The sequence below is a fragment of the Blastomyces dermatitidis genome (genome assembly GCF_000003525.1).
Source record: "Blastomyces dermatitidis ER-3 genomic scaffold supercont1.4, whole genome shotgun sequence".
NCBI lineage: Eukaryota > Fungi > Ascomycota > Eurotiomycetes > Onygenales > Ajellomycetaceae > Blastomyces > Blastomyces dermatitidis.
The window spans coordinates 2782146-2798011 of NW_025544777.1; the positions used below are offsets into that span (position 1 = coordinate 2782146).

The 15866-nt window shown below is 47.7% G+C and overlaps 6 protein-coding genes across 6 annotated transcripts; 3 read left to right on the forward strand and 3 right to left on the reverse strand.

Moving 5' to 3' along the window:
• Positions 1 to 27: 27 nt before the first annotated feature.
• On the reverse strand, positions 28 to 2959 carry BDCG_04234 (capsular associated protein). The gene is made up of 2 exons (XM_045419898.1): positions 2798 to 2959; positions 28 to 2647 (listed from the first exon to the last, which is right to left on the reverse strand). The coding sequence occupies exon 2, from the start codon at positions 2133 to 2135 to the stop codon at positions 282 to 284; it is 1854 nt and encodes a 617-aa protein (XP_045276102.1). The 5' UTR covers positions 2136 to 2647; positions 2798 to 2959; the 3' UTR covers positions 28 to 281.
• BDCG_04235 (bax Inhibitor family protein) lies at positions 2597 to 4786 on the forward strand. Its single transcript, XM_045419899.1, has 3 exons — positions 2597 to 3363; positions 3453 to 3523; positions 3652 to 4786. The coding sequence occupies exons 1-3, from the start codon at positions 3202 to 3204 to the stop codon at positions 4244 to 4246; spliced, it is 828 nt and encodes a 275-aa protein (XP_045276103.1). The 5' UTR covers positions 2597 to 3201; the 3' UTR covers positions 4247 to 4786.
• A 358-nt stretch (positions 4787 to 5144) lies between these two features.
• BDCG_16894 (uncharacterized protein) lies at positions 5145 to 8112 on the reverse strand. Its single transcript, XM_045426077.1, has 5 exons — positions 7788 to 8112; positions 7588 to 7676; positions 7083 to 7437; positions 6789 to 7017; positions 5145 to 6726 (listed from the first exon to the last, which is right to left on the reverse strand). The coding sequence occupies exons 1-5, from the start codon at positions 7847 to 7849 to the stop codon at positions 5932 to 5934; spliced, it is 1530 nt and encodes a 509-aa protein (XP_045280808.1). The 5' UTR covers positions 7850 to 8112; the 3' UTR covers positions 5145 to 5931.
• A 257-nt stretch (positions 8113 to 8369) lies between these two features.
• On the reverse strand, positions 8370 to 8998 carry BDCG_16895 (uncharacterized protein). Its single transcript, XM_045426078.1, has one exon. The coding sequence runs from the start codon at positions 8911 to 8913 to the stop codon at positions 8611 to 8613; it is 303 nt and encodes a 100-aa protein (XP_045280809.1). The 5' UTR covers positions 8914 to 8998; the 3' UTR covers positions 8370 to 8610.
• Positions 8999 to 10134: 1136 nt separating this feature from the next.
• On the forward strand, positions 10135 to 12627 carry BDCG_04237 (uncharacterized protein). Its single transcript, XM_045419900.1, has 2 exons — positions 10135 to 11164; positions 11250 to 12627. The coding sequence occupies exons 1-2, from the start codon at positions 10868 to 10870 to the stop codon at positions 12414 to 12416; spliced, it is 1464 nt and encodes a 487-aa protein (XP_045276104.1). The 5' UTR covers positions 10135 to 10867; the 3' UTR covers positions 12417 to 12627.
• Positions 12628 to 12759: 132 nt separating this feature from the next.
• On the forward strand, positions 12760 to 15817 carry BDCG_04238 (uncharacterized protein; the record flags this gene model as incomplete). Its single annotated transcript, XM_045419901.1, has 3 exons — positions 12760 to 13316; positions 13410 to 15675; positions 15779 to 15817. 3 exons carry the CDS (start codon positions 12760 to 12762, stop codon positions 15815 to 15817), a joined length of 2862 nt encoding a protein of 953 aa, XP_045276105.1.
• Between the last annotated feature and the right edge of the window lie 49 nt (positions 15818 to 15866).

Below are 15866 nucleotides of genomic sequence, written 5' to 3' on the forward strand. Positions count from 1 at the left end.
TGTACCTTGAACTCAACCCGCTTGGAAAAACCGAGGGGCATGATGATTTACTTGCCAGTGCATTGCATGGCCGCTTCTGAGAAAGGTAGCCAAGGCTTTTGGGAAGATGGAAGAAAAAGTAAATTATTATAGTTATCTATCTATCTATAGATATATATAGCGGTATATCCCCCAATCATAAATAACATCCAAGCAGTGTATATATATCCAAGAAAAAAGAACCAAAGAAGTATATAGCATATAGATACTGTCCCCAAAAAAATTCCCATATCCATATAAGATCATATAAACCTGAGAGTACTCTTCCTGGTCAAATCACCTACATACCCCAACCTCTCCCTCCGATCATCGCAAACCCTCGCATACTCCAACAGCAACCGATACGTGTAAATCTTCATATCCTCCCTCCGCAGCACCTTCTCCGCCCACGCTTTCCCATCCAGCGCAATCTTCCGCGCCACCTCATCCCTCCCCGGCTCACCCCCATGGCCCAAAAAGTACTCCATGATGCCGTAGATGTCCGCATACGTGGAGTCCATGGGCACGAAGTGCGCCCAGGGGATCAGGCGCGTGTCATGCCATTCCTCATAGAGGGTGGATTTGATGGGGAGGGATGTGGAGAGGAGGAAGCCGCGGTAGCGCCCGCTGAAGGAGTTGCCGTCAATGTCGGCGAGGTATTTCATCCTGTACTGCTGGTCCATGGGAATGTGGGAGGCGATGGCGAAATAGGGGTCTGTGTATGGGCAGGTGGGGTTGCCCTTTTGGCCGGGGAAGCAGACGAGGTCGGTGAAGCCGGCGTCTGCGCTGGTGTCGAGGAGGTCGGCCATGTGACCGGTTCGATCGGTCCGGGCGAGGTGGTACAGGTCGTAGTCTGGCAGGGCGAAGTTGGGCGGTGGTGTTTTACCCGTCTCGGCGAGCCGGACTGTGGTGGCATTTAACATCGAGACGAATCTGTGGCGGTGGAAACCGCGCCAGTTCTCCAGGCGGTTGCGGCCGCCTGTTGCGGTCCCGCGCCAGACGAGCTTGTCTTCCTTGCCTTCCCAGGCGCCGCCGCTTTCCTCGTCGCCGGACCAGATGGTTTTCTCGGCGACGTACACGGCGGCCGGAAGGAGGATTTCGTTGTTGACGGGGAGTTTGGAGCCGCCGAAGAGGGGGAAGAGTTTTTGGGAGGTGGAAATGGAAATGGGTTCGATAAAGTTGCCGTGCAGGACCTGGAGTTCGGGTCGGTTGCAAGGGTTTTTGGCCTCAGTGAAGTTGGCGATATACCCCTCGTAGGTATAGTTGTGGTATTGCGGTGGTGGGGGTTTAAAGAAATCGATGTGAGAAAGGGATTGTGTACGTCCTGGGCTATCCGCTGGACATCCACGGGTCACTATTTTCCAGTAAGGGCTGAAACCCGGTCCCTCATAAGCAGGGTCGAAGGGGGGTTCGGGCTTCTGAGTCTTTGCTACTTTCGTGAACTCTTGTACCACATCCGTGGGTTTTAGGAAATTTCGAGTCGCAAGCCCCTTTGATGTATATTCCTCTATTTTCTCGAACGGCACCACGATTCTAGACTCATCCATCACATTTAAGGGAACGACGACATCGGGGAGATGCTCCTCCAGAGACTGGATTAGACTGGTCCAGATTGGCGCCCAGAAATGCTTTCCAGGCTCCTCCAGTGTGGCTTTACCATCGCGGACGACAACCCGGTGCTGGACGCTGGCAGCCTGTTGGCGCAACTCGGACGGCTTGATTGCCCAAAACGGGGTCAAGTCGTGTTCAATCTGGTCGAAGAACTCCTCTATGATAACCGCATCGTGCTTCCTTGCATACCTAAACCATTCTTCGAAGCCGGGTGGAGGGTGCCTCCCACGATGAAGTCTGTATTCTCTAGCTGCAGCTCTGATGTCAAGTGTCTGGCTCTCCTGCAGCCGCCTCCACTCCTGCTCGGCCCTCCATATGAGTGAGTTGATAGGGTGCGGGCTGGAGAAACTATGGCGGGATGGGGTTTTCTGGCGCGGGGAGTACCAGAACGGCAGCGAGAACTGATGGACGAGGGCGAGGACGATGGCTAGGGAGACGACGACGAGCAGTCCATGACGCGCCCTTGGAGAGAGGCCTGGCACCCGAGCCAGGGCAGCCCTGATCATCGGAAAAGATTGTTTAGCGGTTCTGCTGCGGTCCACAGCTGTGGTTCGGTTCCTACAATCACATAACTGTGCCCCTTTGATTTGCGATGCAGCTATTGTCTGCAGCCTGCAGTGAAGGTTTTGAAAAGGGGAGGCTAGTTTCACTGAGGAGATCAGTCAGAAAATCCGAAGATGCTTATTTATTAGTTTTGGCCCCCGGCGCTATCTCGAAGCTAAATATCTCGAAGGGCGGCCTGCCAATAATACGTCTTTCTGATGCGAAGGCGTCTGTCTGTCAGCTTCGAGAAATTCAACGGCCCCAACGCCAGGACGTGCTCCTAACAATGTCAGAAATCGAATTGACCAGTACAAGAATCCCTCATTAGAATCTCAAGAGATAGAGCAGGGTTCAGGTTAGCTGCTGACCGTGTCTAAGCTCAATCTCTTTGCTGTTATCAGACAATAACGCTGAGACATCATCTCAAGAAACCATCAAGCAGACCTTATAGTTAGTCATTGACTGCAATAGACTTCTGGCAAAGCATACTTTTAAAGTTAGAATCTATTCTCATGGTTCTTGTCTACGAAAGTTAAAGACGATTATGACACTTAGTGGCGGAGAAAGCAAAATTATATGTATATTCCCAACGAAATGTCCCATCATAACCTCCGTTTCTTCTTACCTGGCTCAGCCCACTTCAAAACAATGCCATAACTGTCATAACTGTTTTTATAAAAAGTTGACAAGTACTGTTGTCAAACAAGCTGAAGAATCAATATAATTTGCCTAGGTATGTACATCTGTATATATATATCCAGTACGGAGTACTCCGTACACAACAGAGAGACAAAAAAATAATTCGTATATTAAATTCTTGGCGCCGAGTATTCTGGAATTAGCGCTGGTCATGTGACTCCTGCGGCTCTTTAGCGCCAGTCTGACATCACCAGATCGACATTCGACATCATTATTCCATTCTCGATGTTTTAATTCAGCGTCCATCGCACATCGAATCACACCATTTCCTTTTATCCCTCGAAACATACACCCTGTAATCTACCTCCTGCTTTGACGAACAACCCTACCATGGCAGCAAACACAAGGTATTCTCCTGCACCGCAGCGGGACTCGCTGGATGAGCGCCAATATACCCAAGCCCCCCCATCATACCAGGCTACATCCGATCCAACGTCTGGGCTGCTCGACGGGGCTCGCTCTGAAGATGATAACGTCCCGGACGATTTCAAGGTATGTGAACTCCACCTGAATTCTGAAGAAACGCCTTATACACTATCCCGTTCAGATCATTGCTTGCTGACCCGATGCTGGATCCGCAGTTTGGCGGCTCTGTTGCGGAAGCTACGCTTCCTATCCGGATGCAGTTCATCCGCAAGGTCTACTTTATCTTGTAAGCTTCGACAATTCTGCTACATCCCCGATCTAATTTGCAATTCATGTCCTGCATATACCCCATGCAGATACATCCATTGCCATCAGTATCTCATGAGAAGATAACTCAAACTCAACCCTCCACAGAACCGTCCAGCTCCTTTTCACGACAATTCTCAGCTCCGTCTCCTTCTTCAGCGACAGTTACCGCACCTGGATCCAGTCACATTCCTGGCTAATGCTCGTCTCAGTCGTCAGCGCCCTGGTCTTCATGGGCCTCACCTACTGGAAGCGCAAAAGCTACCCAACCAACCTCATCTTCCTCAGCGGCTTCACCCTCCTTGAAGCCTACGCCATCAGCGTGGTGACCTCCTTCTACGATGCCCGCATCGTCATCCAGGCCCTCATCCTGACACTGGGCATCTTCGTCGCCCTGACACTCTTCGCCTGCCAGACCAAGTATGACTTCACAAGCTGGATACCATACCTCTTCGGCGGGCTCTGGTTCCTGATCCTGTTCGGCTTCATGGCCGCCTTCATGGGCCCGAGCAAAAAAGTTGAGTTGGTGTATGGTGGGCTGGCAGCGTTGATTTTCAGCGCCTATATCCTGGTGGATACCCAGCTAATTATGCGCCACTACCATGTTGAGGAGGAGATTGCTGCTGCCATCTCCCTCTATCTTGACATCATCAACTTGTTCCTCGCCATCCTGCGGATCCTGAATAGCCAGAGCAATGACTGAACTCAGATGCTCTTGTAGGATCTGCGAAGGCGAATTGTTTCATGGGGTGAAACGAATGGCATCTAAGTGTTTTCACCTCACTATTCGGGATCGGAACGGGAAGTTATAATGAACCTGACTAAGTTGGCTAAGTCTCTGCTGAGCGAGGTACTGTGTACGATTTTCATTTTCATTCTTATTTTTTTCCTTTTTCTATGGTTGTGCCTTATATTCTTCCGTCCCTCCTTCCCCTTAGCTCTACCGTTGTTATTCAAGTCATCTTAATCTTGTGGAAGAAAACTATCTTCATTTCCGTCTTTACGCGTTTTGTTCTATCATAACTCTCGCTTTTCCTCTTTCTCCCCCCCCCCGGCCTTCCTTTTTTTTTTCTTTTTTGAATCTCCACATAAATTTTGTATACTGTTAAGCACGGTTTTTTTGTTGGTTCTAATAGCTCCAATTTCCTTTGTGTGTATTTAAAACATATCTATTACTCAATACAAACTGCCAAACTGCAGTAGTCCTCAGCAACTGTTTCCCCGTGGAAATATATGAACAGAAATCATTGCGTAAGTTTTACATACAAAAGCCCGATGCCCGCGCGCGGAGCGAGAGGAGAGAGCTGAATCCCCTTCCGTATTCATTAATTAAGTAAGTGGAAACGAAAGGGATTGGAGATTTATTCTAACATAATTAGAAATCCTATTCGAGTAAGTGGACGTAGACGTATGTATGTACATGTACATGTACATGTATACAATAGGTAGGACCACACCCCAGATAATGAAATGAACGAGAAGTACTCAGAACGGAGGCTTCGTTTTCGTTTCGATTTTTGGTTTATTCTTTCGCTAGTAACACTGGTAGTAATATTTGCAGAACGAGAAGAGTACAACGTGGAAAAAAAAAAAAAAAAAAAAAAAAAGGGACGAAGCAGCAAAAGAAATTAGAAAACTCAATACGCAAAGGGGGTACTTGGAGTAGGTAGCAGATACACATTATCGCAAACGGAAACGGAAAGGGGGGAAATGGGTCTATAGGATTTGATAGGGTTTGACGGTGATGCTAGATGACACAAAACAAAAACAAAAGAACAATATCAGAGGTAAAAGTAATGACGAGAAAATAAAATAAAACAGGAAGCAAATGGGTTGGTATTGCGTGTTTAGATCCATAGTGGCAAGGATATTATAGTACGAAACACAGAACGCCAACGTCCGAAACCCCAATATTAGCTGACGACTCCTCAAAATTAGAACGGACAAGGGATATGGTTGCACAACTAAAGTAATAATCTGATTATCCCAAAAGAAAAAGGAAAAAAAAAAGGAAATACAGGATGAAGAATTGTGGAGGAAGCTGGATGGGAGATCAAAACAGCCATTTATCCTATCCAGTGTTGCTAGATCGTCTCTATAGCCCCTGGAATCGATTGGTTTAAGGTCCCAGTCAAGCGACTGGGAGAGAATTTGTGGCCTAGATTTTGAAAAATAGACATTATGCAAAAGAAAAGTCGTTTTGCGCTGTGTCCACCTGTGTCCATGCTGCAGGAAAGAAATAGGGAGTAACACTAGAATGCAGGGATTAAAATGATATACTCAAGATCGTAGAGAAGGCGTGGTATTTTTCTACGTCTGAGTGTTTGTATAAGTATAGGATAGGAGTAAATGGGCAATTCTGGGAGAGGGAGAGAGAGAATGCGGGTGTTATTGGTGTGAGGCGAGGAAGAAAGTGTTGGTAACGAGGCAAACAACCATGACAATAACCCCGTATATCGCAAGACCCAAACTCAGCTTGCGGAGGAGGATCTTTCGCCATTGCCGCGTGTTTCGTTTAAGGATCCCACTGGCTGAGAGGATGCCGCTGGCGCTCAGAAGACCCTCGCCCTCCGCGCCATCATCTGACATATCATCCGTGGCCGCCTCGTCGTTCTCCTTCATTAATTGTTGATGTATGGCAGACTCGGGGGAGGAGATTTTGTAATAGAAGAGGCCGGGAAGGATGAAGCTAATGCTTGTGCTACCGGTACTTCCTACGTACGCTAGCACGGCTTCGAGGGATGATACCGTCATGGCAACGATGTAGCTTAAAATAAGGATTACTGTGGTGATTATGGCAAACCGAGTATCTCCCATGGTATCCTGAGGCTGGTTCGGTCGAGGGAGGAGAGGGTTGCGGTTGGGAGAAGAATTGGAGGGGTTGGATGAGGATTTGGGATTCCACCGCCACTTTAGAACAGCGTCCATCGATGCTCTGCAAGGATGGACCTGGAGAGGGTAGGAAAACATGACAAGGACAACGATGGCTGCACGCGCTATCGTTGCAGATAATGATGGCACATACATGCCTACAATATTGCCGCCAATGTTGTTTCCAAAGGAAAGGTATCCTGTAATTGCGATGAGAACATAAGTAGAGGCAGCACTGCCAATGCTGGATACAATAACACTTGTTGTTCGGAAATGAGTGCTGTTGGAAATTTCATTGAGGATTGAGAACATCTGAAATATGATACGTTAGCAGTGAGACGCGAAAGAGATTCTAGTTCCAAATGGAGGTATACATTTTGATGGCAGGTGTATGCAAACACCATAACTGGGAATGCACTAAGGGCGGACACTGCGCTTTGCCATTTAAAATAATTAATCGGACCGCGCTCCGCCATGGTATCTCCCTTGATAAAGTGAGCAACGACCAGGACCAGCAGGTATCCGATAGAGGTTAGAGCAATGATGCTCGTATACTTCAAAGAGTCCAGTCGTCTCAGGAATGAAAGAGGAATAACAACCAACCTAGACGTATACTGGTTAGCAGAATAGCTCGGAGCGGAACGTAGGACGCAAAGGGGTATACAAACATAAATGCCGTAACCCAGAATTGGCGATCAAGCAAAAAGGCCATCCCAGCAGCATCTGCACCGAAGCCTTCGACAACCCCAGGCATGAGATCCCCGATGATAATCAGGTAACTTACGCCCACGCCGAAGCATTTTATGGCGATTGCGACATCGAAAATTACAGCAGCATTTGGATACGTGATCTGCGAGAGGGCGAAGAAGGATGCGGTTCCGTGGTCTAGATATTGGGCACATAACGACTGTAGATAGAGGCCAAAACCAGCTGTGAGCCCCGACCATATGATAATGAGGACTCCGAGGGTGATTCCCATCCGCGCGAGGGCACTAGGCATTGCCAAAGCACCGGCACCAACAACTTCTGTGGCATTAACATCCAACTCCTCTAGGAACATTTGTGGTCTGGCCGGGTTGCAAAAAGAAAAAAAGAAAAAAGAAAAAAAAAAAAAAAAAAAAAAAAAAAAAAAAAAAAAAAAAAAAAAAAAAAAAAAAAAAAAAAAAAACTCACTTGTGTTCAACAGGTTGATAACACTGCTTAGCCAGGTAGCCTGTCCACCTAACCCAGACTCTCTTTTGCCCGCATGGTGTCGTCTGCCCCTATTACAAGTTAACAATCCGTACTGTCTGTTGACATATACAACATTTCTTCGAGAGGGTTGCGTGGGCACAATCATGATTCCGCCCACAGCTCAAAGGGAGTATCCGTACCGGCGAGACCAGCCGTGAGAACCTCCAATAGCAACTCTCTCCGCGTATGCTTCGGTATCCATCTTATTGATTAGAAGCGCACCGCCAACGGAAGTCCGTCACCGTTGTGGAATGCAATGGTGATATCACGACGATCGGTGGCACGTGTGGCGGTATCGAGGCATCGCGGGACAGTCAGTCACTAAAGAAAAAAGAGGGAGGGAAGGGTGGCTATACCAGGGCCAAGAACAGGGGGTAAACCGTTTCTAACTCTGTGGAAATAATACTCTAGGTGTCTTGTGGAGAAATAAAAAATCAAAATCAAAAAAGCTGGATGTGATTGATAAGAACAAGGTTGAAAGTCCGGTCTCGTTTGTCCGGGGAAGGTTTTCTCTCCATATCGGGCTTGGCGCACGGTCTCGGCTAGGCCGTTGCTTTTTGGCACAGCACAGTACGGAGTACATATATTATATATGCATCATCTACAATACATTAAGCGTACGGACTTTTAAAACCCTTTGATAGCTCCTACATAGAGCGGCAAGATGCATACTGGATTGAAATATTGACTGTTGCTTGCAGTTGGCATATTCTTTTTGTTTTGTAACGCTTCCCAGATATGCGCGCGGGAAACCAAATTCGTCGATTAATAAGGCTATGATGTAACTACGATCCCAATCCTATTCCTTGGAAACTAACACATCTAGCAGTGTCAGTCTCACAGCATAAGTTAGGTTTGTTGCTATTGAAGGGAAAAGAAATATATACATCAAATACGTGCTTTCCTCCAAGATCCGGACTGCACCCCGCCTCCTTCGAGTCGCTGAACGTCATCTCATTTGCCTCATCCCGTTCTGCGAGAGCAAGCATCGCCTCCGCAACCTCTTCCGGGGTAACCCACACGTCTTTCGTTTTCCTCAAGGAGTTTCATCTTCTCGGGATGCTCTGTCCTGTTTTTATGTACCCGGGGGCAACAACACTTACACGGATGCCAACTCCATCTGAGATTGCTAGGGATCTGACGAAGCCGCTGATCGCGTGCTTGGGTTGCGCAATATATTGGAGTCACAGGGGCTGGATCCTGACCTACGATACTGGAGATATGGACAATCGACTTGGGGGTTTTAGCGTTTGCGAAGTACGACATGACATGGCAAGCTAGGTCGTTCGGATAGGGTGGGTCAGGTTGATATCAAGAACACTATCCCTTGACCCGAGTTGTAAGTGGTTGCTCTCGGGCGACCCTGGTGGGTACTAGATGTTCGAGGATTGCTGAGGAGGCTATATGAGCACGTACTAAAGACAGGAAAAATGCAATAACGAGGCCGCAACATTGAAGTTTTCCACGTACTCGTTCATAAACGCCGGCCCCTGGGCAGACGATGCCAATTTCGCCGACCTCTTTCTCCGCAAATTCGAACATCCTCTCTAGCTGCGACCATTCATTCCGTGACATCTGTTTGCTGAAATACGGGAGGAAGCGGAGTATTGGTCTACAATCCCCCGTGCTTCGGGACGGAGAGCAAGATTTGCAAGGAGACAAACAGCCATTTTGCAGTAACAATTTGACAAAGCAAAGATTTATACGTTTGCATGTTCGCCATGATTCATTAATAAATTAGAATATGTCGTGTCAGACTCTAAGCTGTTTGACTCTTACCAGAACCCGCACCAGTCACTCTCGAGATTGGTTTCACAGTGGCACCACCCGTCTCCGGATCTAAGACGGGAAGCTATCCTCCTAAACTACAGATAGCGGCTTTTATTAGATGCCTACGTCCGTACGTACGGGCAGCCGTGAAACCTCGGACCCTCCACAACAATCTGCGATCCATTCATTCTCAAGAACCCGGTAACATGCATAATGGATTATTGCGAAGGAAAGGAGCATCGCGAGTAATAGCGAGTAATAACGGGCAGCAACAGACCCACCCTACTTATAGTAAAGATTGTTGTTCTTGTATAAAATCTGTATTGAAAAATAAATAAATAAAAATCTGAATTTTGCGTAATAACATCTCTATTGTTCATCTCGTTATCTGAGTCTCCCTCATCTGGGGCTATTTGGATTATTTAGTTACTGTTATTTCAGCTAGTTCAAGTAAAAATGTTTGGTTCAAGTAATAAAGTTAGAGCCAGTTTTTATTTTTTTTGGTTCTTTACGTAGTATTTATGTTACGATATAAAAAAATAAACAAGACTATTCTTCTTATCTTATTAGATTCGAACTAAACAACAGGCAAACCATAGGTCAGCATACCCAAATCTAACAGGTAGTTTTAAACTTGAGTTATATCTATTTACTTTATATTGCCTCCTACGTTTTCTAATAAGCAATGTGATTATTTAAGACTTAAAAATACACTGCTTTCAGCACTACGTTTTTCAGTATGGGTGTTTTTGCCTTATTTATTTAGTGGTTGATTTTTCTGAATACCTACGCTGTTAATAATAAAACAAAATATCATAAAATATACCAGATTCCAGGTTATCTCAGTAAACTCAGCCACTCCACTCCGAGCTAACTCAATCCGAACTACTGCTACTTTCTGCCAAGTCCTGCTAACATCTGAGCCAATCAACTGTCACAGGGCTTACACTAAACCTAAATGGGACATCCCCAGCAAACTCTTCCTACGAGATATTAGGTTGCGAGCACGTGTGAAGTCTCTTATTGGTCCAGAAGTTAGCAGGACTTGGCAGAAGTCTAAAGGAGTTTAGTTGGTCGCGCTAATCCGAAAATATCGAGAAGAGAGGCTGAGCATGCTGAGATAAATTCCAGGCCTACATGTGGGGTGGATCACGTGCCTCCGCCACCGCCCCAAAGGTTCCGCTGAGCCGACGATTGAAACCAAGATTTATCATGAATTACGATGGTTCACGGGAATCTATATATTATGCCACGGATTGCAGTTATCGATCGTGGTGCGTGGAGTGAAGTGGGGGATTGTTCAGGCATCAACTTGATACTCCAGCATTTCTCGGGTTTCGGCCAAAATATCTATCTAGAGATATTTCCTATCATCATTGCGGATAAGTGATTTCATTTTGCCTACTACAAATTTATTATCTAAACCCCAAATTTACCGTCTCTCACGAGCATGGCTCTCCTGAAAGTTATACCCCGAACGGGCATTCGAACTGCTATTCGATCTTCTATCCGAACTACAACTCGTGCTTCTTCCACCTCATCTCAGCCCACCAAGGCCGAGGGGGACATATCGTCCGTTTTCCCGAGCTTGAGGTCGGATTATAAGCCAGAGCCCCTCCCAAGGCGGTTTGAAGACCTGAAATTAAGCCTCTTCCAGCCGAATGGAGCTGCGTTGACGAAGAGCTGGTTTAGATTACTAGCCAGCCTGGAGCATGAAGTGGAAGAGATTCGGAAAGCTGGCAGCGACGTACGTATGACGCTTATTAATGCGTGAGAAATGAACTCTCGGGCAATTAGACGACCAGACGATTGACCACGCTTTGCAACCGCAGGTTATACCATCAATCGATTACTCAGAAGTTCTATCAGGCGAGGTTGGCCCTGGTAAGCTGGACGAGATTCGTCGGCGTGGATGCGTAGTAGTCAGAGGAGTTTTGCCGAAATCAACGGCCCTTGACCTAAAACAAGAGGCAAGGGAATATATCTCTGCCAATCGAAGTACGGTGAAAGCATTTCCCCCTGACTCTCCCGCCGTTTATGAGCTTTACTGGTCACCTTCACAAGTCACAGCTAGAGCGCATCCCAATGTCCTTCAAACCCAACGCTTTCTACAAGGAATTTGGCATTCCTCGGATCCTCAGACCCAGCTCTCCAGAACCTACCCTCTTTCTTACGCTGATCGATTTCGCATCCGAGACCCAGGCGATGCCAAGTTTGCTCTAGGCCCACACGCCGATGGAGGATCTCTCGAAAGGTGGGAGGATCCTGAATACTCTAAGGTTTATCGGAAGATACTGGATGGTTCGTGGGAGGAGTACGACCCCTTTGATGCACGGCATCGCATTCACGCGAAAATGAATCTGTACAACGGAGCTGGTGCCTGTTCCATGTTACGATTTTTCCAAGGATGGCTATCAATGTCCGACACGGGACCAGGAGAGGGGACGTTGCATATATGCCCAATGTTAAAACATAGTACCGCCTACACGATTCTCCGCCCATTCTTTAATGTCCAGACATCGGATCCTCTGCTAGATGCTTCATTCCCAGGCTCAGTTCCTGGAGCTTGTCAGGAGTACTCGGATCACACTCACCCGCATCTGGAACTTTCCACTACCATGGTATCCGTTCCTCCAGTTGAGCCGGGTGATTATGTTGCGTGGCACTGCGATTCTCTTCATTCCGTTGACAAGGAACATCGAGGTAAAGGTGATTCGAGCGTGTTGTACATTCCTGCAACCCCGCTGTGCGAGATGAACGCAAGGTACCTCGAGAAGCAGCGCCAAGCTGCTTTGGTATATTCTCCACCGTGGGACTTTCCGAACGCTGGGGGACCAGGTGAGTTTGGCTTTGCTGGGACGGTGGATTGGACAAAGTTAAGCCATGATGGGTTACAGGCTATGGGAATGGGAGCTGCGCCATGGCAGGTTCAGGAGGGCATGTCTCAAGGTGAGAAGGAAGCTATTGAGATTGGGAACAAGATTCTCTTTGCTGCATAATCGGCTCAAGTAAATTTGCATCGTGATCTGTTTTTGCGCTTATCCACTGTTGAATAATACTCGAAGTCATTATGTACTAGATAAGGAAGAAAACGAATTTAAATATAATTGCGAAATGTAATTCATCTTGAACACTTGTAACAAAATTTTCGATTCGTCGAGAAACCATGCGAGATTCTTGTTCTGATGGATATATATTTTGCCTGACCACGCCAAGGAGCTTTGCATCATCGCTCTTCGGCCTTCTTTAAGCTGCTGACACCTCAGCCTCCAGAACACCACATATCACCCTCCCTCACCATCCTCACCCTCTCCCAATGATAGCTGCAAAGCAGACGAAATAATGCGGCTTCAAGCAGCCCTCATCCTGCTGGCCTCTGCCGTGCCGTCTTCCCTGGCAATTTTCGCGGACGAAGCCTACCACATCGATTACCACCACGCCTTGCTTGGAACTCCCCAGGAACACTCGACTTTCTTCCACAAACCCAGCACCTCCTCCGATGCCTCATTACTCTACACGCTTTCCGAAAAATATGTCCTGGGCGCCGTAAATCCGAAAGATGGCGCGATTGTCTGGCGGCAGAACCTGGCAACAGCCGCCGCGACGTATGATGAGCTTCGACTACCATTGTTGCTAAGAGGTGTTGAAGGTGAGGATACAGTGGTCAGCGCAATTGGTGGTAAGGTGGCTTCATGGGGCGCATTGGATGGGAAGCTAGCGTGGGAGAATGAGTTTCACGATGGTCCGGTTATCGATTTGGAGACCCTTGCCCTGGATGAGTCCGTGGACCAGAAGCAGGCTATGAAGGATTCAATAGTGCTTTTTGGAGAGAAACCGGGCATTGTTAGACGGCTTGATGGCGCATCGGGAAATGCTAAGTGGGAATACAAAGACGATAGGTGTGTTTATTATTATTCAGTGGTATTGGGGGGTTTTTGCCTAGTGGAGACTGTTTTCGGATTCTCGCTGACTGCTTTGTCCTTCCCCTAAAGTGATGACATCCCATTCCAAGTGTCGAGTTCCCAAACGGCTGTTTACTATATTTCCTTGCAATCTGCGATGCGGAAGGGATATAAAATCAGAGTTACTACGCTAGATTTGAAGACGGGACACCAGACTAACCAGTATACCCTGAGCTCGGAGGGAGAGGTTTCTTCTACCGAATCTATTGTCTTCGTCGGAGCCAATTCGATATCTCCGTTGATTGTATGGGCGGATAGTACGTGGAAGACTGTGAAAATAAATGTAATTGGGACCAAACACATCCATTCCCTAGATGTTGAAAACAACAGCGGCGAAGATATCGAGAAGGTCGAATTCCACGCTCCTCGTGCCCTCAATGCCGAACCGCATTTCCTCGTCCATTATTCGACAAAATCCAAATCATGGGCAGAGGTATATCACACGGACATTAAATCCGCAACAATATCCAGAGCTTACCAGCTTCCAATCGTTGGGGAAAGCTCTGTTTTCGCAACGAGTACAAAGGATGCCAACGTCTACTTTACTCGCGTCACGAAAACCGATATCAGTGTGGTCTCTTCTGTCTCTCATGGGATCCTTGCTAGATGGGCTCCGAGTAAATTAATCACTGAAAATGCGCGCCACGCGGTTTCCGAAGTCGTTGCCCGTGGCTCTACATATGCCGTCCGATTTGCCCAGGTTTTGGAGTCTGGCGACTGGATGCTTGTTCGAAACGGCGAGATTGTATGGAACAGACCAGAGACTCTGACTGAAGTTGTAGCGGCATCCTGGGCTGATGTCAATGGTGGGGAGAAGCTTGCCCAAGCGCTGGAAGTTGAGGGCCATGAATCGTTAGTGGGAGCATATATCCATCGCCTGAAACGGCATGCGGAGGATCTGGAGGGTTTGCCTACCTGGCTCCGCGAATTACCTGTTCGCATCCTATCGAGTTTTATGACGAGCGATAGTTCAGATTTAAACAGCTTCGGCTTGGGGAAATTAGTGGTTGTCGCTACACGGAAAGGTTACGTCCTGGCCATAGACTACGCGAATAAGGGCAAAATTTCATGGAAAACAAAGGCCGTCGAATCCCTCGATGTTGACTGGAAGGTGAAAGCGATCAGTGCTGTTCATTCTGTCGCGACAGTATATGTCGAAGACGGCAGCTTTGTTAAGGTCAATGTCTCGTCAGGAGAGGTTATCGAACGCGGCAATCCTTCTGAAACCCTTGAATCCATAGCATTGATACCCAATGCTGGGAATCCAGTTCCCGTTCGCGTCCAAGCTGGTGGTGTTCCCGATCTATCCTCAGTACCTTTGGACAGCAACACATTCGTTGTAACGCTCAACGAAGGTCGAGTACTCGGCTGGAACTCAGCGAGTCCCAAGGTGCCCCTTTGGGAATTTTTACCTGCTCAAGGCGAGAAACTTATTAATGCTATAGCCCGCCCGTCTCACGACCCAGTTGCATCGATTGGAAAGGTGTTAGGGGACCGGTCTGTTCTTTACAAATATTTGAACCCGAACCTTGCTCTCATCACCGCCGCTGGGGATTCGACGGCTAGCTTCTATCTCCTCGATGCTATATCTGGACAGGTCCTTCACTCCATCACCCAACCGGGCGTCGATACCAGCCAACCCATTGCCACAGCTCTTTCCGAAAATTGGTTCACTTACTCTCTCTGGGCTGATGTAACCAATAGTTCGGAATCAAAGGGCTACCAGCTGGTGATCTCCGAACTCTACGAGTCCCCTAACCCCAATGACCGCGGCCCTCTAGGTGACGCTGCAAATTACTCCAGCATCCATACAGACTCCGGTATTCCCCGGCCTCACGTAATCTCTCAGGCCTACATAATCCCCGAACCCATCTCAAGCATGGCTGTCTCTCAGACCCGCCAAGGTATAACAACCAAACAGTTACTTTGCGCCCTGCCAGCCTCTAACAGCATCATCGGTATCCCGCGCCAACTCCTAGACCCCCGACGTCCAATGGGTCGCCCGCCAACGGCGAAAGAGGTGGAGGAGGGTCTCATACAATATGGCGCTTTCCTAGACTTTGATGGCAGATGGTTCCTCACGCACTCGCGCGAGGTTATTGGTGTTCGCGATATTGAATCGAGCCCGACTTTGCTAGAAAGTACTAGCCTTGTTTTCGCCTATGGACTGGATATATTTGGCACGAGGATCACTCCTAGCCAGGCCTTTGATATTTTGGGCAAGGGATTCTCGAAGGTACAGTTGGTGCTGACCGTTGTTGCGCTGGCGGTTGGTGTTGCGATGCTGGCTCCTCTGGTAAGTCGCTCACTCTTCTTTTCCCACCCCTGGCTATAGTTTTATGCTTGCTATCACCGTCAACCCAATGCTAACCGGTGAATTATCTTTCCTTTTTTCATAGGCCCGACAGAAACAAGTGGATATGAAATGGAAGTCTTGAAATGAAAACGATAAAACCACGCAAAATAAATATCAAGTGAAACTCACTT